At 47.7% G+C, this 22,163-nt stretch overlaps 1 protein-coding gene across 2 annotated transcripts in view; it reads left to right on the top strand.

Annotated features, from left to right (window-relative positions):
- Positions 1-22,163, top strand: part of NR6A1 (nuclear receptor subfamily 6 group A member 1) — a 137,778-nt gene that overhangs the window by 101,698 nt on the left and 13,917 nt on the right. For both annotated transcript variants that reach the window (XM_019510893.1, XM_019510892.1), the window contains exons 3-5: positions 11,470-11,700; positions 18,942-18,997; positions 21,136-21,293. In XM_019510893.1, the coding sequence (XP_019366438.1) occupies positions 11,470-11,700; positions 18,942-18,997; positions 21,136-21,293 (445 nt within the window). The remainder of the gene's footprint in view (positions 1-11,469; positions 11,701-18,941; positions 18,998-21,135; positions 21,294-22,163) is intronic.

Here is a 22,163-nt window from a genome sequence, read left to right as displayed (position 1 = left end):
ACTTGATAAATCTCGATAGCTCTGATCAAATGCAACAGGAGCTGCGGGACAAGTAGTTTCCTTACTTGTGTGTGTTCAGCAGCTGTGTGAATATCTAAGGCAGTTAATGAGAGCCAACTAGCAAGAAGTGGCATTTTGCAGACTGGTTTTGGAACTGGTATCATTAAGCAATCGTTTGGGGGTTGAGGAGAAAAATATTGAATTTGCTTGGTATTTGCATTTTATAAAAATAATCCAGACCCCTTCGTTCTCCTGAGCAAATTAATGTGCAGTTCCCATTTTTCTGTTAATGTTTTTTCTTTCGGTAGTCTACAGTGAGGACTAAATCTTCTCTTCTTTTTTTTTGTCCAGAAGAACAGTGTTTTACAGTAAAGAAAATTAGATTGCAAGTAGCCTTTTTTGAGACTCTAGGGGCCCTGTCCATTTAAATTAACCTTTTTCACAGCTGGGCATACAAATGTTTTTGTTTTAGTTCACAGAGGGTTAATTCTATTCAGGCTTTCACTATAGCAGGCCTGATCCATGGAGCAACACAATCTGGTCTTTCAGCCCTGTCAGTCGCTAGGCAGGAAGTCTTATTTCTTAAGCCATCGTTCAGAACGGGGGGTTGGGAATCTGCAAAGATCAATACCAGGGAACGAGAGACAGACCTTGGCCCATTGTGCACACTCCCAAGATGAGCTCAGTATGCAAAGACCGCATCTATCTTGGGGAAGAACAGCCCCAGCAAAATTACATTCACGTGCTCATTGATTACAACTTCAATAAAAGCCCCTGGAGCAGATTTGTTTGTGGGTATAACTTCAAGCTGCATTTGCTCATTTGAGCAACGCAGGACAACAGCACTGGGAGGGGAATTCCCGTCGCTGTAGAAATGTTCAATTTAACAGGAGACGGGACTGGATGCTGACGTTTAACTGCTGAGTGGAGCTGTTCCCATAACAATAATGCAAGGAAAAAGAAGAAGAAAACTGTTTCCTTGATGCCTGGTTGGTGTTTGAGGCAGCATCAACGGTGAGAAAAGGGCCAGATTTTGTTAGGATTTAAGTAACTCACGTGCGAGATCTTCCCTCCAACAGCTGTTATTGGCTCTTGACATTTTAAACATTGCTAAACAAAGACTTGACGGCATCGTTAGTTGAAACCAGGAACAGAGAAAATAATCATAATATAGGCCTAAGAATAATAATCTGGGGTTAAGAAAATGTGTTAGATACATTCCTGAATCGCAGCGTTAGTGCCAATCATATTTCTGTAATAGTGATGGATACGAGCCTCTGGAGTTGGGAAAATTGCATCTTTGGGGAGTTATAGCAACACGCTGGTTTGGAAATGATTGCCCTGTACATTTTCCCCCTTCCAATCTAGTGGCATGTTTTATTCTACCACTTTCTTTTTTGGGATGTTTCAGGACAAGGCCAGGAGTCAAGTCTCCCCTCTAACTTGCTCTCAAAAATCAGGAAATAGTTCTTGCCATAACGTGAAGCCTTATACGTGACCCATAGGATAAGGCAGCTGTACAGATCCAGGTTTTCATTCGTTTGCAAGGAGCAGAGATTAATTTTAAGTTTTAGATGAGCCATTTGCAGAGAAATGCAGACTCTGTTATGGAGGATGACTGTTGCAGGCATCCTCCATAACAGAGTCAGAGGATGCCTTTTCACAGCAAAGGAAAATTGTGCTGCCACTGGAATAGCATCCAGATTAGTCTGGAAAGTTGTGGCACTGACAAGTCAGGGAAACAAAAACAATTCATGCATCCTCTTTGTGGACCTCATGCAACTTGTAGGAGGGGGGCTTGAAGCAGGCGGGCCAGCAGCACTGCTACAGCAAAGCCAGAGATCAAACATCGGTTTTGCTAGTCACCAGCCACTGGTTTGATCGCTCTCTTATAATCTCATTCACATGTTTCATGATTTCTGTACGTTCACGTACATTCGAGTTATTTGTGTGCTTTATATACATGCAGCAGCATGAGCCTTAAGTGTTGGCTATTCTAATGGATTAACTTCAGTTAAAAATCACCCTGAGGCCTGTCTGATCTTAGGAAAAAAACGTGTTTAAAGCAATGTAACTAGAGGCAGAGCGTGTTACAAGAGTTGTGTTGTTGTGCAGTTTGCATTTTTTAAATATAAGCAAGTTGAGGTTCCTTCTGCTTGTTCACATTGGCCTGCGACGACATAATATTCTTGTAGAATTTACATTGTATTAAAATGTGGTATGAAACCTACCATGACCTTTGAAAACAATGCATCCTTTAATGTGGTTTAAGGGGAGGGTTTAGTGAGGGAGTAACCATAAAAATCTTCAGGGTTCAAGATGAGGTTGAGATTTTTGTGAGTGCTTTTGTTGCAGCAGCAACTGTTTGATTTAGTGGCCCCTATTACAATAGCCTGGGAGAACAAAGCCAGAGCATCCCATATATGAGTTCGTTAAGTGTAAGACACGTTAAGAAAATGGGACAGAGAATTGCTGCTCGCTTCTCTCCATCCCTCAGCCCATAATAAATATGTAAAAGCTGTTTGAGCAAACTGCTTTCAGCCTTAAAAAAAAATCAACCCCATGCTGCATGTGGCTGTATAAAAGCAGAAGAATCGGGGGGGGGGGGGGGATGCTGCAGCAGAGCCAGGGAAAAATGCTGGGACCAGTGTAAAAAGTTGGTGTACCTTTTGCATGGTATGAAATTCTGCCAAATTTCAAGGTTAAGGGAGAGTTTGAAGCTTTCCCAATGCAGAGCTGCTTTACATGCATTGAAAAGCATGGGCAAATTTAAAGGTCATTGCTAACTCTACCATGGTCATCCTGATGCTCACTTATACGAGAAACTTGCATTAATTAGGGCGAAAAATAGCAAAGGTCAGGAGTCAGCAAGCCCATGGGTCTCAGTGGATTGTCTGGGGGGCAGTCAGAATTCCTGCAGGGTTTTTTAAACCATCAAAATTGTGCTATGTTTTGGAGGTATTTAATTTGCTTTTCAGCTCTCTGCATGGTCCAGCTGGTTTGGGGGGCTGCCTCTGTGCCTGTGCCTGCCACAAGCAGCATTTGGGGGAGCCCCAGCGCACGCCCTGTGCACCCCACCGGTTTTAATTTGGATAGGTAACCAATGGTTTAGCACTTGATGGCTGAGGCATGTGCATGCCGGGGTTTATGTGGCAGCGGGCTCATTCACACTATCCCATTGTTATCCATTTCCACATGACAAGGGTATTGGGAGGGAAGGATCCTGATCCTTGGTTGCTTTAATCATCCATGCTTCCTAGGTTTGCTAGGAGACAACCCCTTTCTTTCAACAACAACAACAGCCACAAAAAAAGCTGAGGCTGGAAATGAGCCCTCATTTAAATCTCCAGTCATCTGTTTGCAGCCTGTGTGCGAGGGAGCCTAGTGAGGGAGCACTGTCCTCTTTTATGAAAACGCTACAAGCTGTGGCGCCGTATGTTGGCGCTGGAGTTTGCCATGGTGGCGTTAATTTGTGGCTCACCATGCCCATAAACCCAGAGCTGTCGGGATCATTGCTCGGGTCCTCGACCTGCCTTGCAGCAGCCCTGTGTGCCGGGGCGTTTTCGCCATGGAAAGTCTGCAGAATAGGGCTGTTCACGGTAACCATGGGATCTCTCCATCAGCTCAGGATTTATGGTGGGGCTGATGGGGGCAGAGGTGCAGGGGAGGAGTTAGCTGAAGTTGAGCTAAACCCCACCACCGATCGGGACTTTTCTGCTCCACGTAAATCTCCCTCCCTGTTTACCGCATAACTCAAGGCAGACGTTATGCAAGTCCAGCTTCATAGCGTCCCTCTCGAGCTAGATGTTCAGGTAGATAGAAGCGTTGCCTGTGATCTGCACCCGCGTTCCTTCGGCTGCCGTCTTCAAGGGCATACCTAAAGTTGTCTGTCTTGTAAAACTGGGAATGCCTCATTCGTGTGATCCTTGCGCCAGTGAGCACTGCTGCTGTTGGAGGTTTCTCAGGGCTTCCCTCACCCGCCTCTTGTTTTGAGAAGTTTGTAACAGTTGCAATAAAAATTCACAACAGTGGAATTTTGCTCACATTGCTTCAGTGACTTTTAAAAAAGCAATTCAAAGGCGATCAAAAGCACTCATTCATGGGTTCGAGAGCTGTGGACAGAGGTACCCACCAATCAGTTAAGGGGGTTTAGAGTTTTTTTTTACTTTGCTGAAAATTGCGTGCGCTTCTGGTCCTAACATCTTTTAGATGATTGTTCATAATGTAGATTGGCTGCCTTTTGGTATTAACAAAGCTCCCGTCATTTCATGGATCAAAAACTTGCTTGAGGGCTAACCAAATGCGCTTGAAGTCTCTTTCCATCTGAGGGTTTTATTTTCTTCCATGCAACCATACTTGAACATGACTTGAACAAAGATTTCTGTGGGGATAAGGTCTGAGAGACTGTGCCCTGGTTTTACGTAGGCTGGCATAATCTACTTCCAGCGACTCAAAAGGACATCACCATAAACATGTTAAACCCAAGGCTGTGCACCCTATGTACTGAACTGAGATTTTCCTGCTGTCATCTGGCCATCCCTGAAATCTCACATCAGCCTGGGTGATGCATATGGGTCATTTTAAGTGCATAAAAACTGACATAAACTCCTATTATTGACTTCTTTGTGCATAAAAGTTTTACTAAGACACTGACTCCAGTCTAGAAAGCCGAGGTAGCGCTAAAGATGTATCCTGAGGCCAGGGTTATGAACTCCTCTAATGGGTCCAAGGCCTGGGATCCCCATGACTGCCCTGGCATGTCCTTGCATTACTGCCAGGGTCATACATGTGGCCTCTCTGCTTTTCCATCAGGACACACCTGTTTCCCTTGATCCCATGTGTTCAGTGGTGGAGAGAGGCAAGCACTGTGTCCCAACGTGGTTAGGTGATCATCAGGATTAAACACAGGAGTCTCAGGTGACGTTTTCCTCCCTTTGCTCTGAAGATGTGGTATTTAGTTCCCATTGCATCACTAGAAGATGTCCCACTGGTATCCAAAGGGGGAAAGCAGGCCTGCCTCTGTCTGCCTGCGGTGTTGGATTTGGTGCAGCCTCGTTTCCAGAAACTCACGCCACTTTAGAGAGGGATGTTGCAAGGTCAGGATTGTGCCCAGGGGCTGGATGAGAGGAGGAGGCCTGGGGAAGATGACCGCACCTTGCTGATCCTGTCTAGTCTGAGGCTCAACCGCCGGTGGTCATAGGCAGCCCCGCATACATGCAAGAAGCAGGAGCAGCATGGCGAACTGCACAAGGAAGCTGGACGCAGATGTGCCCACCAGTCCTGGGCTGTGCCCCATGCAGTTAGGCTGCAGAGCGCTTCTGAAGCATTATGTTATCTCCTAGTCCCATCTCTACTCTCAGATAACTCTGACCAATCCTTTTACGAACGAGTAAAACAAAACCCACACTCCCTGTGCCGGTCCTCTCCCCAATTCCAGGGCAAAACGCATCTGGGAGCGGGGATGATGTGCCCTGAATGGGTTTTTTGGTGATGCTGTCCGAGTTCAGATCTTAAAAATACAATTTTTAAGAATTAATTGAGCAAGCAGCCTTTAAAAGGAGCGGCTGTCCCTGTAGCCTTGTATATGCAGAGCAGGGAGACTCAAACTCCAAGGCTGAGGAGCACGTTGTGTAAACTCTTGTTGATCCGTGATGGGACGCAGTCTGCATGTGTGGGACAGATGAACACAGTGTGGAAACCAAAGGGGTGGAGCGAGCTAGTTTCATCTGTGAGTGAGTTGTACTGGCATGAGAGAGGAAACGCTGGAAATGGGTAAATAAATGACAGCGTGCCAAACAAAGCCGAACTGGGCGACAAGGCCTTAATTTAGGCGGTTTGGACAGGCCTTGTTCAAACGTATTGAAGAGTCCCGAGCCTCCCTGTTACAAATCACATTCCAGCAGACGCAGTCTGCATCGCTCTTTTCTGCAAAATAAAAACCTACAGCTCGTCTTTAAATTTCTGGTGGCAAGCTGTCTGCTTCTCTCGATGGGAAGTATAGATTTATCTCCTTTTCCACGAGCAAGGCTTGCTTGTGTTTATTAGAGGTGTGCAATATATTTTTACTTGTGTCTTGATGAAATAGTGGGTGCCCTGGCAACCCAAGCTCTGTCTTCCTGACAGGTTTAGTTGTGTTTTCTTTATAAAAATGGAGATACTTCAAATAAAAAGAAATCAGTGGAAGGAGTGGAGTTGAGATGGTTTTTAAAGCAGCCTCTCAAGCTCTTCTGTCCTCATCTAGGTGTTAGTGGGGTCCCAGGGCTGCATTTTTTGCCTTCCCTCTTTGAAAGCAGGTCTCTGAGCACTTTCCCATCTCTGCCTCCCCCAGTCTGCAGCTCCGTGAAACACTTTCTCTCACTTCTGCAGGGTCTCGTGGAAAACGAACGGCTCAGGGATGTCAAGCATATCGCCAGTGCTAACTATCTCCAGTTAGACGTGGGGGACTTTGGCTCGTAGAAACTCTTGCACTACAGAGCAATACGTGCACACTGCTCAATACTTTCTAAAAACCTGCATATAAAACTTGCTTAAAGGAGCCCTGAGGTTGCGAAGTCGTGCATTTTTGTCCACGGACACCAGGAAAAAGATGGGCCCCTCGTGCACGTGTGTTATAATCATCTTTGCCAGAATGACAGAGGAAATACGTAGCCAGGCTGGGGACAGAAGAAGCCTGTTCCCCTGGGTGCTAGTTCTGGGCCTTAAAGAGAAGAGGATGTGCTTTCTTTTTCTCAGCACCTCTGCCTGTCATCGCTCTCAGAAACTGTCCAAGTGCTTCGGTAGAAACTCTCATCCGTGCCTCAAACAGATTTTTCTTGAAAAATTTGGTTTGACCAACAAGTTTTAGTTAAAATTAACTTATAAGCATCTTGACTACCTTCACCTGTACTTTACTGATCACTGCCTAAATGTTTTAAGTGATCCAGACTTGTTTTGTCCTCTCACTGATGTCCAGCTGCCCCTTCACAGCTGTTGCAGAGGGCGCGCTCCCCACACCAACTCACGCTCCAAGTTTCAGGTTTGTTCCACCTAGCAATTAGAGAAGTACAATGCAAGTACCCTGTAAATCCCATTATACACCTTCAGGGTGAAATAGCTATTCTACTGGTAATGCTTCCAAAGAAGGCAAAGCAACTGAGCAGCTCTTAAGTTGGGCTTTAAAATGTGACCATGATTGTGTGACCCTGGATAATTAGAATAAAAAGATCCATATTCCACAACGGAGGCCTGGCTTACGGCGCTCGTGATGATTTCTGCTCATGCAGCCATTTGGAGATGGAAAGAGGCGAGTGAGCTGTCACCAAAGCAACCAGAAGGATGGGATCTTGCAAAGATCAGACCCATAAATAACTAGCTTCTGAGCTGGTCGCATTCACTTAATGTAGAGCTAATGCGTGCTGAAAGCTCGGCTGCTGAGCTCTGTGCCGACTGCAGAGGCTGAATCATGACAGTGAGAAATAACAGATTTACAGAAGCTAAATTCAAGAAATTGCAGGTGAAATGTTTCCTGGTAACATGCTGGGGACGTTCTGTGGCAGTTCAGCAGATGGTTTGAAAAGCAGCCTTGTTTGCCATGATGTTAGTTGGTGGGTCTGGTGATTTGACTTCCACTTCAGGAAAGGGCATTGTCAACATTGTAAGAAACTCGAGATGGATTCCACCCCCCCCCATGTTAAATTTAAGTTTTTCATTTGCTTTGGGCAAAGGACAACATTCACGTTGTTGTACGTAAGTAACTAGAAGGGAAACCTAGAATATTTGGGAGTGGGAGACTCTATTTGAAGGAAGCAATGAGATGGTGAGTGGATCCTGTTAAAACCTTTAAAATATATATATACATGCCTCCAATGTCAGCCTTAGATCAAAATGTCCTGCCAGGCTGCACCTTGGCCACGACTTGGATGATGGCAGGCAGTGGGTATCGGTGGGCTTAGACACCCCTGCACAAGATTAAGTTAATTATCAGGAAGTTTTCCTCCAGAGCTCTAGAGACTTTTCCCGCTGCTCAAAGGAATTAAACAATATTTTGGATTGCAGCGTGGCTGTGGTGGGAAATATTTCAAGATGCATGAGTCGTAATAGGAAATTCCTGATTCAGCTGCAGTTTTCTGGGTGTGCCACTGTCGCTCACCATTGGAGTTACAGCGGTGGTCACTGAAACCTTTCTGACTAGCCTTTCTTCTTATGTGAAGGAACGGCAAGTCTCAGCTCCTGAGTCCACGTGAACTCTGCCTGGAAGCCATGTTTCCTGCACTCCCAGTTCAACAAAGCCGCCCCCTCGCAGGCAGCGCCAGTGCAAGGGTGCTCAGGAAGCCCAAGCCAAATCAGCGCACAGGGTGAAGCCAGTTGTGCAAGCTAGTGTGGTCAGTTCGCACGTGGATGTTGTTATTCACGAGTGAAGTGACCTTCGATTGCAGTGGCTGACTCTTCCTTAGCATCCCTGTGTAGACGTGGCCCGAGTCTTTGACTTCAGCACCTAACAGCAGAAGTGACAAGACTGGACCTTGGTCTGGGATATCTGGGCTTGTGGCAGGAGACTGTCTCTCTCACCCAGGCAAAGGGGCACCGTCTGAATCTTTTACAGCGGCCCAGGCTCCAGGTTAATGCATGTTAAATTTTGATTTGAAAGAGGGAAGAGTTCAGACGCATTCCCAGCATGGTCCTCTCTGGACGTATGGAAAGGGGGTGTTGTCTGTCTTCTCCGTGCTGTTGTGTCTGTGACGAGCACAATCCGTAGTGGTTAACAAGGCGCTGAGTGAGGGGCTTGTCTGGGATGAAACGAGGAGAAGAGGTAAAGCACCCGTGTGGCAGGAGCTTCGGCAGGAAAAGGCTTTGGGTGCCGCTGACGGGATTCTTTTAAGTACAACTGACTTCTAATGTGAAGCAAGATTTAGGTCTTGCTGGAGATGCAAGATGACGAGAATACATCTAGGTTAACAAAGTCAGTTGCTTTAGCCATCATTTACTTTATTTTCCTTTCAATTTGACATCTCTGTCTCTGAAAATTACTATGTGCCCACTGAGATCCTTGCTGAGCTATACATCAGCCCTATTCTGTCTCGGTGGGAATGTTAAAGTCTTAAGATACCAAATTTAAGGTGACAGTTCCTATTGCTGGGAGTAGTACAATTTACATTTTTTTCATCCAAAAGCCTCTTATTAAGATTTGGAAAGGGAATAGTAAAATCCAGTCTTTGTGTCTTAACCTTATTATCATTTTTATAATAATGTTCATTTACATTCTGTGTGTGTGCGTGTGCATGTGTGCTTGCGTGTCAACTGCATCGCAAAGCCTTGGCTGACAGTTCGAGAGCTGGCATGGAGAAGAGACCTTGTCTTGGCCTGTTTCCCCGAGTTGCCTGAACAAAACGCGCCCTGCCGATACTTGTGGTTCTGTAGCGGGGGGATCACCACGCGTCTGTCGGGTATGTTTTCTCTGTGGTTCACTCTGCTGCACATCAGTTGAGTCAGGAAAAAGGCTTTCTGTGCACAAGCTCCAGTTGGCTTCTCCCTGCCACCTCCAGCAAATTTGCGTTGGTTGCTTTTTGCCCAGCGGGAACCTGAACATCCAAGCAGGTCTGTCCTGCAAAGGTACCTGCCACCCCCATGACACGAGCTCTCCAGACATGGGCTATGCTGTGTGTGGCAGTGCGGTGATAACACCTCTGCTCGCACTCATTTTGCACTTTTTGTTACTTTTCGTCTCTGCAGACATGTGCCCTTCTCTCCGTTACACAAATGTTGAACAAAAATGTTGTGTGACTGCCCTCGTAGTGCTGTCTGTCTTCCCACCCCCCAACCTGAAGTTCTGTCTTAGCTGTAGGATGAGTAGTACTTCCAGTGACGCACTAATGCTCTCCAGTTGTGGCTTTAGTCTAAATGGGACTCTGAAAACCACTAGCTCTCAATGGCAAGACTGACCTTGTTTAAACTCATGCTTTCTTCCTAGCTGCAGATGGTATTTGTATTTTCCTAACGTGTGGCACATGTTGCCTTCTATTGACACCAGATACTGAAAGGAATGTTGAAATGAGAAGAATTGAGAATAAAACACTAGTCCGGGAGGTAATACAACTTTCTCATACCACATTAGTAAGAAAATATGACACTCAGGCCTTTGATCTCATCTCTGTTCTTTATTAACTACAGTGGAAATAAAAGAAATGCATGAAATAGGGTCATGGGAAGCCTGGCAGTCCATCATTTTGAGTGTAGATAATGGTGTTTAAATTCTGCTGTAATATTGTACGTGGAATAATAAAAAGACTATATTTTTGTGACATGATTTGGGGAGCTGCAGTGAATTACAGTTTGAAACGCACACAGTTATTTCTTCTACAAACCATGTTGTAATTTCTCGTAAGCAAACGTGACGGTTCTGTGCGGTTACTCTGTGAAGGTAGATTTTGCTCTGTATCCCCCTTCTTTTAACTGCTGGTTTATCATGGGATTCCTGGGCTCAGTCTCCTCTGAGATCAGCCTGGCAAGATGAATGCCACACCACACTCCTGGGAAGACGTCACCCTTGGCAAGGGATCCTTTTGCAGTCTGTTCTCTTGTGCCGATGAAGCCAATGAAGGACCCATCACTGGTGAAGGCCTTCTTCTGTCGGCAGCCTGCTCTTGGAGGCAGGATTTTTCTCAAGGGGGCTGCATAGCACTTGCTTGGTTTGAAGCTGAAATATTGACATGCCGACTGCAGCAGACCTGGCTGCCAGAAGCTGTTGCTCACGGTGTAGTGTGCTTTGGCTGAAAGGACAGTAAACCTCTGCTCATCTCAGCTCCTTTCTCTCTATATATAATATGGGGAGGCGGGCAGCATTTCTGAGCCATGGCGTTAGCTCTGGATGAGGAGGATGCAGATGTGCTGCAGTCTTTCTTGACTATTTGTAAACCCTTTATTTTAAAGCAGAAAGTTTTGCTGGCTTCTCTTTTCACATGTGGTGGCTTAGGCTCTCCCAGCTCAGATCCAAGCATGATGTTTACACCTGTAGTGGAAGCCTTCATGTCAGCGTCTTCCTGGAGATGGCAGGTTTAAGTGCACATTGGTGCTTTCCTGTGAGTGCAGGAGGGTCAGAGGACAATGGTCAGGGTCCCTGGTGATGTTCCTATTCAGAGTTTATGCTGTTTGGCATGTGCCTACCAGTCCTCCTTGGCAGCCACACTTGAGCTAGTGTCTTCTTGAACGTTCGGTGTGAACTTCGGCCACTTCTGAGCAGGGGAAATTTTACCCACGTGCACTTCAGCCAAGTTATTATTCAGAACAGGTGGGATCTCACAGCAGCTAAGAATTGGCCTCCTAGTATCAGGAATGTGCACGCCATGCTCTTCTCCAGGCTCGGCCGTGCAGCATGGGCAGTTCGGGTATGGCATGCAAGGGTGGAGGGCTGTGCTGGCTTGGTGTGGAAGGGCTCAGGTCGTATGTTTTTGCAGATGGGCCATTTTCTCATCTGAAGCCTTGTTTCTCTTCCAGATGACCGGGTTGATCAGCGAACCTGCCTTATCTGTGGAGACAGAGCAACAGGTCTGCACTATGGTATCATCTCCTGCGAGGGCTGCAAGGGGTTTTTCAAGCGGAGCATTTGCAACAAGCGGGTTTACAGATGCAGTCGAGACAAGAACTGCGTGATGTCACGCAAGCAGCGAAACAGATGCCAGTACTGCCGGCTGCTCAAGTGCCTCCAGATGGGGATGAACCGGAAAGGTAAAGCCAGTGAGCTGCTTCAAATATCCAACTCACACACACGGGCAAAAAGGGGTGGCTGGGCCCTGGGTGTGACAGAAGCTGCCTCTTTCCGGGAGAGGCTGGGGAGATCTCTTGTGTTGGTATCTCACCGCATATCCTGCTGGCTTTCTATGAGCACTCAGCCAGAAACCAAAAACGCTTCTTTCTGCCAGTCCCCAGGTTACGTGGATATCCCCTTCACTCATCATTTGGGTTGTGTTCAAGGCTGTGGTTACTAGCAATATCAGCCTGCTCTGGGCACCTGTGCTGAGATGCTACCAGTGTTACACAACTGAGCCCTCATTGCACTACTGACCCAGTGCCCCACTTTAGCACTGCTGCCCGTGTTGTCAGTGCTAGTGCCAGTGCTCACCATGACACTCCCATTTTAAGCCATAGGTATTAGAGGGTTTATGGCTTTCCAAAATTATCTGTTTGGGCTGATTTGTGTTCAAGCCTGTTTTCACCTTAGAAGTAAACTTTCTGGGACAATCCTCATGTGCATCAGTTTGCAAAGCTTGATTTTGGAAGTTTGCCCATGGATGTTGTAGCATGGCAAAGGGAAGGACTGGGTGGCATGGAAGGGAGCATTTCTGGCTCTGCTGTTTTTTGAATTATTCCTCTTGGACAGAAATGTAAATGCCCTAGAGATTCTAGTAAGACCTGACATGTTAGGCATTCAGGTTTTCACAGCCTCAGGATTGTCTGATGTTTAATCACAGGCCTTAGCTAAACCCTGCCCTAGAAAGCTCTTGGGCTTTATGACATAAAACCATGCCTCTTTCATACCAGGCACAGTTTTGCTGAGAGGGAAAAAGCCGTGCTGGGACCATGCGCTTTTAGGCTGGGGACCACCAGTACGTAAACTCCTCACAGATAAATCGAGGAGTACCCTGAGGAAGAATGTCTTGCATCGAAACCTTGTCCAATTTTATCCCAGCTACCTTGCTGGTCCAGTAAAAGAGATTGCCCTAAGAAAACTTTGCTTCTCACATAATTTCTGGACCGTCACAAGTGCAACATCACTCTTACGCTACCTAATCAAGTAGAAAGCCCGTAGAACCAGCATACTTTTTAATCTGGCATGGTTGTCCCTTTACTGGCAGGGAGAAATCAATTTGTTTTAATTTGTGCTTTAATTTACTGTACTGGTATCATGCAACTGTAACCAGCCCTCTGCTTAACCCCTCGCAACCCAAGGGCAGGGGTTACATAACTATTGAGTTATTTGTCAAATATTAGTAGAAACTACAGCCTAAAAATGAGAGCCTAGCATGGGTAAGAGAGAAGGGAAGTGGACAGCAGTCTTTTACTGGAATGGATCTAAAAGCAATTTTTCTGGGATATTTTCAGCTGAACACTGACAAAAGCAGCAACTGTAAAAGAGACAGCATCAGATAGTACAGTTGTCAGCTCGGTCAGGACTAGTTAGCAGAATGAGGTGACAGGGATGTGGTTAAATGGGTCAGGCAGCGCCTTTGAAATCTGAGGCCCATATGATGTTGGCTTTTAATTTTAAACAGAAAAATGCCCCTGTGAAAAAAGAGTTTGATGCGGTTAATTAGGCCATCAAATCCTGCTTTAACCTGCAAGTCTACGTTTTCATTGTGCTGGAATAAAAACCTGCAGCTGTTTGCAGCTGATTTTAAGAGACTACATTGAGAATGTGATTTCAGTATCAATTTCTCCCCTTAGTAAAGCTTCACTATTTTGACCATTTTAAATCTGTGGCAGCGTGGCCTCCTGCTTTAAAAGCCAAGGGATTTTCTGGTTTAACAGCAACAAACAGGAAATGGAGTAGAAGGAGGAGCTGCTGTAATATAGTGATTGTTTGGGCTCACTCCTTTGATATGCACAGAGGGCATTCGGCTTCAGAAGGCAGGGCAGGAGTCATTGTGGGAAAGGCTGCTTCCTGGAGTCAGAAGCAGAAATCTCATGTCGCGTGCTTAATTCTCCTAAGGTTACGTTACCACAACTGGGAAAGCCTCTTGCCAAATGCATTCTTAGACTTTTTAGCAGAATATGCTGCAGATGCGCTGAACCCCGGTCTCTGGTGCACTGTCTTGCAGCAAAGATCTTTCTGCAGAGACCAGTGTGTGGGACGAGCAAGAAATGCAGAGCATGACACTTGTGGCATTTTGCTCAGCAGGGAGCCATAGTTGGTTCAAGCTGGATTTTAACTTGGGGAATCACATTTTGGGTGACTCAAACTTGCCATCAGTGAGCAAATGATCAGATTGCTCCCCTGGCTGACCTGTCCCTTCTCCTTCCTTTCCATTTCTCAGTCTGTACGTTGGAGCCCCGAGTGTGCAGGTGCAAGGAACGCCCCATCTTCCCATCGCAGCTGTCACGTTTCATCCAAGCGCTTGGGGTTCTCCTCCTCTGAGCTCAGGGTTACAGAAGCCAAATGCTATTTGGCTTCATTTGCCTGCACTTTAAAATAAGTATGTAGATCACATATGTTCTCCTCTGAATTTTATGTTACAATATTTTTACTGTGAGGCTTCATGTGGATTTCTTTTCTGGTTGTGGTTTCTCAAAAAATGCCACCCACAGTCAGTCTCTTCAGAGGAAGCCAGGATCCAGAGCACCCGGATGGCCCAGGTGGCTGTCTTCATCTGTTGCACACATTTCTCTTTTTACCCCTTTCTGGATGAATTACTAGACTTTTCTCTTCTCTTTTCTGACTTGATACTGTGATCCCTGTAGCAGGGAGTCCCTCTCCCTCTCTTCCATTTGTTCGATTTTGGGGGAGAGTCGTTACTGATGCAGATGGAAGCTTTTCCTGTTCCCAGCGGCATGTTACAGATGTGGCTGCCTTTTTGATCCACAGAAAGATGCTGATGGGTGTTCTTGGAGCTTTTATTCTTAATGGCAAGTCTCAGCCTTGAGAAGCTTTTTTTTTTCATTTTTCTTTTTTTCTTATCTGTTTTTTTAGCAAATGCTTATTTAGCAGGAAACAGTGACATCTCCTGGCCGCTGCTGGGAGATACCAGAATGATGTCCCAAATGCACGAACAATTGCAGCTGGCCTTTGGTCATGGCTCTTTTTGTGGAAAACTCCATTGATTTCATTTGAGAAGTTTGATTACCAGGGTATTAGATGAAAAACAGATGTTCTCATATGAAGGTAAAGAGAGTGCTTTGGTTGACTAGCAGCTGCCTTACTGAGAGTGGTTAATGCAGTCCCGCTCTGGGTTTGGGAAGGGAGTGGTGCAGATGCAGTTCCATGTCCCTATTCACAACAGGATCCTATTTAAAACACCTTACATAAATGAAGTATTCAAGGATGATCAGAGACCTTGAAGCAAGCAAAGCCCCTGTATGTACTAAGGTACAGGTTAGAAGGGTTAGGTACTGCAGCTCTGGACAGCGAAGAAATCCTCTGCGTTTGGAACAAGAAGCAGATTTGTCTCTGTAGACCTCTGAATAAACGGTTACCAGCAAGGGCTGGATCTGGCAGCTCACCTAAGTTAAAATGACCTGTTTAAACCAGGAGCTAATGGAAATGGCTGAGAAAGCTGGTTTAGCCCCTGTGAACCTGGTCCAGCCAAAATGCACACAGTGCACCAAAGCTAGCAGGGAGCTGACTCAAGCACTTATAACCATGTCAGGACATGAGACCAACATAGCTGCAGCCTGAGAGCAGCCCTGCAATGGGGGAGAGATGAACTGATGCCTTTCAAAACCTTGAGAAGGAGGCTAAACAGAGCTAGCGAGGGATTTTCCATCTGGGGTAGAGAAAACTTGAAAGAAGAGAGAGCCCCAGGTTCCTACAGCAGCAGACTGGTCCGACTTCACATCTTTTGGGGCCCTGGTGACAGCATTGCCCTGGCAGAGAAGAGCCAATGTAAGCTCCTAGTGCTGCAAAATATCAGGCTTCTCAAGGGTGCAGAGCCACGGGGAGCATGCACTGAATAAAGCCCACAGCTGTGAGACCCCGCTGGGTAAACAGTGAACCAAGGCCAGTGCTTGCGAGTTGAATAAGGGTTACAGCTGAATGCTGCAGGCAGACAGGGTAGGTTAAAGAGCACAGGGCTCTCTTGGGGCCATATTTGCTCTCCTGGTTCCACGTGTCCAATTTGAAAGCACCTGGCAGCTTGTCAGACTGGTTCAGCAGGGTGCCGGGCAGTGCTGAGGTGGCACAGAGACTTGTAAAAATCAGCCGTCCCAGCGCAAGTGTCGCATGCTTTGGGCGTGCTGCTGTTCATCGGCTCAGCCTGGCTGTCCTGGCTGTGGGTGCAGCTGCTGCCACTGCCTCACCTGGGAGCCAGACCAGAGGGTGACTCCGGTCATCTGTGCCACTTGGCCAGGTCAGTTCCCCCTTGGGTTAAGTCACCACAGTGAATTGCCCCTTGGTAGTGGGTGTTCCCCGTGGGACAGAGTTCAGCCCTGTTTTCTGCTACAATTTGTTGTGTTTGGAGCTTGTGCTTGAAGCTACAAAGGCTGTCCCAAGGATCTTGCAGTCTCAGCGGGGTGAGGACAGGAAGCTTCAGGCCATCTTGGAAAGGTGTGAAGGCTTTCAGTGCTGCACACCCAGCCTGGTGGACGGACATGTTTCCCATTCAGTGTCTGTTTGGCCCCATGCCTAAAAGAGAGGTGATGGCTGCAGTGGAGAGCAGTCCCCATCACTCCTGGCCCACTCGCAGGGCTGTGGCCAGGGTGTATCCAGCTGCTTTAGCAATGGCATCTACAGGCCAGGGCAGAAGCAGTGGGCAAACCTCACTGCTGCTGGTGCTGTACCTGTTCTGTAGATAAAGGACTTGCGTCTCCGTACCCAAGAAGTCGGCAGCAGCTACTGAACACCTGGCATTCTCGACAGTCAGTCCCCATATTTAGGGGCCTGTGTGGTGGGTGGGAGCAGGGCTTTCCATTGCTGTTCTTTTAAGATCTCTGCCTGCTTTCCAAACCAGATGTACCCCACCCAGGGGCATTACTGGAAAGGCATCTACACAATGCAGTAGAGATTGCCTTCCTAGGGCTACATCGCACCTTCTGTGCTCCAGCAGCCAGGGCAGCGCTCGCCAGAGACATGTCTAGACATTTCAGGAAACATGCAAGATCCCACTTCAGCCATTTCCCGATTCTGGCTACTGCGGGGCTAGTGGCCTCTCCATACAGCTCCTGCTTGCTGCCGTCCCAGAAAAAGAGGGTTTTCCTAGCTGACTTAATGCCAAGTATGCAAGAAGGTCAACACAGGCTCCATAAAGCCAAACTCACCTTGGGTCCAGTGTTAAAACCTGGCTGGAGCATGGCCCCTGCCCATCCGATATGCCCTGAGCTTGAGAGCTGCATGCCACAGAGTGTATCTGTTTTCAGCTGCTTCGCTGTGTCAGGTTGTGAAGTGGTCCGTAGCTACTGCTGGCAGCATAACTCTAGGAAGCATGTGAGAGAAGCGAGCAAATGGCTACGGATGCAGAGGCACTGCGGTTTCTAAATAGGCCAGTGCTTCAGCTTCCAGAATAAATGGCCAGAGGATGCAGACCATTAGGTGGACAGATTGCATCTGCGATGCAGGGCTGCTCCATTTACCTCTCCTTTTCTCACTGGGCTCTGCCCCTGCTCAGGAAGATGGTGTTTCCCCACCCTGCTGGTGGCTGGTGCTGGCAGGAACCCCTCAGCTTTTCTCCCAATGCTCAGTTGGCTTTGTGTGTCCTGGCTGTTTTGTCTTCTCCTGGAGCACCAGAGATGAGCCACAGCCAGAAGTGGGATACTGGGCAGGGGTGGAGCAGTGCACTGAGGCAGCACGAAGGACCTTCTTTCTTAAATACCTGGCTGCTGAGTCTTGCTCACATGTCCACAGTCATATTGATGACTGGAATGGCCTTGGGAAGGGATTTCTCCCAAACTGGCTTGGCAGAGACTTTGGTGTTTCTCAGTTCTCTCCACAGCAAACACTTGCTAGCAGGGGTAACCCAAGTGTAGCTGTTCCTCTCCATTGCCAGGGTCTGAGACGTTGGTGGCACCGTGGTCTCAGATTCTGCTAGGTCTGGTCTCGGGTTGAATTTCCTGAGATTGGAAATGCTTTCATCCTTCTCAGACCTCTGGGTTCAGCGGGGAGGTATCGGGGTGAGACCTATCAGGCTGCATGATGCAGGTGGTCAGAAGAGGGGCTGTCTGCGAGGCCTGCAGCTCCGCAGGAGGGCATCCTGCCAGCCTTAGCCCCATGATTTACTCTCAGATCCGCTCTGTGGGTCAGTGCCATCCCTGGTGCTCAGAGGCTGGTTGCAGCTGTGGCTGTCCTGCATGGAAGGTGCTGAGCACCATGTGCTGAGGCTGAGCTCCCTGTCTCTTTGCTGGGCGTCTCTAGTCCTAGCCTCACCACCTTCCTTGCTGCATCTGGAGAAAGGAGTTAGGTCAGTGCTCCCAGCTGAGAGCCAGGCAGGTGTTGTATTTGCAAGGACTCGGTGTCTGCAGAAACAGGACACCTGTGACAGGCTCCGAGTGCTCAACGTTGGTGAAGTGTTTCTCAGGGGTCCAAGAATGGCTCGGAGGACTGCGCTCTGGGGAGCTGAGGTTGGCCCTGCAGAATGGCCCAGCACAGGGACCTTCCTGCCAGGCAGGACCTGGGCCGCAGGAGTTGCAAGGCCGTCCCGGCCCCCCACTGCTTGCCAGCTGTCCTGCAGAGGCAGGTTGGGGGAGCCCTGCAGTGGCAAGGCCATCCCAGCCCCCAGCTCTTTGCCAGCTGTCTTACGGAGGCAAGGCGGGGGAGCCCGCAGCAGCAAGGCCGTCGTACAGCTGGGACAGACCCCTGCCAGGTCCAGCTGAGTTCACGGTGGGTGGTCTCAGCAGAGCCTGTGACCCTGCCTATCAGAGGGGCTTCAGCTGGCCCACGCATGCCGCAGCCCGTGGGGTCCTTGAGCTGGCAGTCTTTCTCGTGCAGTGTTTCCCTGCTAATAAAGAAAAAAGAGATGGGGAAGTTGTTCCAAATGTCCACTAAGGCAGAGCAGCCGTGTTACTGTTTCTGAAGCCTCCCAGTGCTTCTGTCAGTCACGATATTTTATACACGCTGGAAGTGGGGAGCCCAGGGCGCAGCTCCCACTGTGGGGGTGGAAATTGGTGGGCATTGCTTTATTTAACAGAATAAAACTTCCAGAGTCAGTGAATCTACATCTACATGGAAGACGGTTCCTGTCAGGGTAGATGCGCTGTCAGCAGCTCTCCGCAGTTGCAAATAATCCCAGCGTCCCTAACCAGCTCTTGGTTGTGTTTCTTTGCAGCAATCAGAGAAGATGGCATGCCAGGAGGCAGGAACAAAAGTATTGGACCTGTCCAGGTGAGCAGACTGTTTTTAATGCAGTGCTCCTTCATTTCTTTACTGCTCGCCCATCTGATTGTGAGACGTACGCAGTCGGTACACTGGCTATGTGCTCCTGCAGCTGGAAACGGGGAAGATGAAACTGTTGTTCGTTCCTTGAGGGGAAGAAAACAATGCCACCTCTCAAGGAGGCTGCATGGGCTCAGTGACATCCCTTCCACCTCTGTCTGGGGCAGCGTTGGGAAGGGAGGAGCGCCTGGCTCCAGAGGTGTTCCTGACCCACCTGGGACGGGCTGGATATGTGCCGGTTCCTGCAGCCGCAGTCCAGCCCGGCTGCGGAGCTGCTGCAGTCTCTGAGCCATGGAAGCAGGCAGGCCCAGGGGTTCAACCTGAGTTAATTGGTGACAGTTTTGCTCATGCGTGATGATGTCTCCTAATAGCGTAGCAGGGATTTGGCCAGCCCTGTCTCGTTAGTGATACATGCCATTTAGGCAGCTGATTTGTAAACAAGGCTCTGATCTTGCTTGACTCCAGCGAGAGGAGATGGCATCGCTGCACGACAGATTGTCATCGGATGGCTACATGAATAAACTGACAATCTCTAAACTGCTCAGTCGGGCTGTAGGAAACAGTCGGTCCTTTGTAAGCGGCACGAGTACTTCAATCCCTGCAAAGCTCCCAGTAAATCTTAGCAGTCTCCATACTGCAATTTCTTAAGTTGTTGCAAGTGGGGCATCCAGTAAATGTCTTCCTGATTGATGGGGCAGCTTGTCTGGAGATGTCTTGTAAAATGCTAGGTAATTCAGCACAATAGCTTCTGCCGCACGAGGGGAGGAATGATTGCCATTTTCCAGGGGGCAGCAGGAACAGCTGTCCTTAAAAAGTTTACTGTTTATTTTAATACAAGAGAAGTAATTCAGGAGCAGCCTTTTGCAAGGCTGCCTGTGTGTGTGTGGGAAACTACCACCCCCATGCAAACTAAAACTACCAAAAGCCAAGCAACCAAAAAAGCCTTCTTCCTGCAGTTTGCTTCCCTCTGAATAAGGAACAGCATCACAGCTTGTGCCTTTTCCTTAGACAAGTTCAGTCCCCTCCTTGCTCTTACAACCTCGGAGGGCAGCAGGAGGGTAGTTCTAAAAATGGATTGCAGTAGCCGTGTGCCACTTCCCATTGTTTTCAAACATAGCCATATTTTGCCAATGCTCCTTACAACCTCCTTGTAAAAGCTAATTTTTTACATTTCTACAGCAGTGTAGCTGGTAAGGCAGCCTGCTTGGGTAGCCAAAAAGGAGCCCTGCCACATTGTGGTTTGTGTGATAGAAAGGATAAACCAGGCTGCTCAGCCCAACTGAGAGGGGCTAGTTAATTATTCTCCTCTTAGAATAAAGGAAAGGTGGGCCTTGTTCCTTGGTTGGGGGGTTTCCTGACAATTGTGTTGTCTGGAGTAAATCTCTCAGCAGTGGCTGGTAGGTTCTTTGCACCTCTTGAAAATGATGCCACAGAAAAGTGCAGTTCAGCAATTGTGTAGAGCTCACGTGGACTCCTTGTGCCCGTGGGATGGGGGAAGGGAATACGTGCAGTAAACCTCACAAAAAAACCCGAGCGCTACACTTCTGCTACTGCTGAAGGCAGAAATATCTGCATCATGCTGAGCCTAACCCAGGTCTGCTGCCATCCCTGGATCTCAGAGGTTTATTTCCAAATGTCCCAAGTGTGATTTAACTGCAAGAGCAAACCAGGAGGTACTGTAGGGACCAAGGGAGCAAAATGATCCAGATGACCCAGTAATCAGTCTTTGGTGTCCTAGAGCTCTCCTTCCAGCCTCCCTCCCACCACCCCCTCCCATAGACGATGCTGCAGTGACCGGACTTGGGTTGTGCTGTTGGACCGGCAGGTTGTCCTTGGATTATATGACATCCTTATTTAAAACAAATGCCTCTTATCAAGAAGAGGTAAGAGGACTAATGAGAGGAGCATGGGAGATTTCAGGTATAGCTGAAAGTCCTTCCAAGCATAGGATATCTCATTTTATAATAAAGGTCTGGGTGGTAGTATTTCTCCCAGACTACAGACAGCTTGAGAAGTCTGTGCCTGTGGCTAAGCCAGTTTTGTACTTGGTTGAAAAATGTTTGATGTGATGATCTTGTCTCCAAAAGATTTCAGAGGAGGAGATTGAAAGAATTATGTCTGGGCAAGAATTTGAGGGAGAAGCAAACATCTCTTGGAGCAACAATGGAGACAGTGATCACAGTTCCCCGGGGAATGGAGTTTCTGAGAGCAACCAGCCATCACCTGTTTCTACTCCATCATCAAGGTGGGAGTTTTCACTGGAAAACTCAGAGGGCAGTAGCTCGGCCTCTGTTTCACCGAGGATGCTTTGTGGATGAAATGTGACAATGGGCATTTTGTGAACTGCATATTTTTGCATGTGTAACTGAAGTGCGGTCTTACAAATTGCGGCTGTTTTTATAAACACATTTCTAGCTAAAGAGATGCGCTGCATTGAAAAGATCAACCCAGTGCAATGTGAGCAGTGAAATGCCCAGGGGGGCATGATGAAGAGATTTGGTTTAAATATGAGAATTTCAACCTCCCTCCCTCTTCATCTGAAGTGATAACACTTGAGGTTATGAAAGCCTGAACCTTTGTAATGTCTGATTTACCTTTCACTGTCAAGGCTGTTTACATTTCGCTCTGCTCGGAGGTTGAACGTGAACTTGCCAGCTTCTAGTCCGTCTCTAATTTTGTAATTACTGTGCAGTCAGTGTCACTCTCAGGTTCTCATTCACTGTCCTAGTGCTTTGGCATTTGGACTGCAAACACTGAGGAGGGTTATGTAACCACCATTCCCTGACTCCTGCTTTCAATTGCATTGAAAAAAAGAATTTGATGAAAATATTTGTGCTCAGAGGTGACACAAACTCTCTTATTTGCAATCCTGAATCCCAGGCTGTTAAGAAAGCAGAGATTGAAATGTTTGGCACAACAGTGGGTATCTTTTCTTACACTGAGAACGGCAGCTGTTTTCTGACCAGCAGAGGTTGTAGATTGACATGAAAAGGAGCTGGCTCTGAGGTCAAGCTGAACATGACGCAGTGTAAAGTGTCTGGGCCGCACGTTCTTAACCACTTTCACCAAAGCATTTAAGCACAAAGCTGTTTGCCACACTTCCCCCCCCCCCCCC

This window comes from Gavialis gangeticus, unplaced genomic scaffold (genome assembly GCF_001723915.1).
Source record: "Gavialis gangeticus isolate Ggan-Ray unplaced genomic scaffold, GavGan_comp1, whole genome shotgun sequence".
Classification (NCBI taxonomy): domain Eukaryota; kingdom Metazoa; phylum Chordata; order Crocodylia; family Gavialidae; genus Gavialis; species Gavialis gangeticus.
Note: the sequence above shows the minus strand (reverse complement) of the source record. Positions and strands in the feature narration are given on the sequence as shown.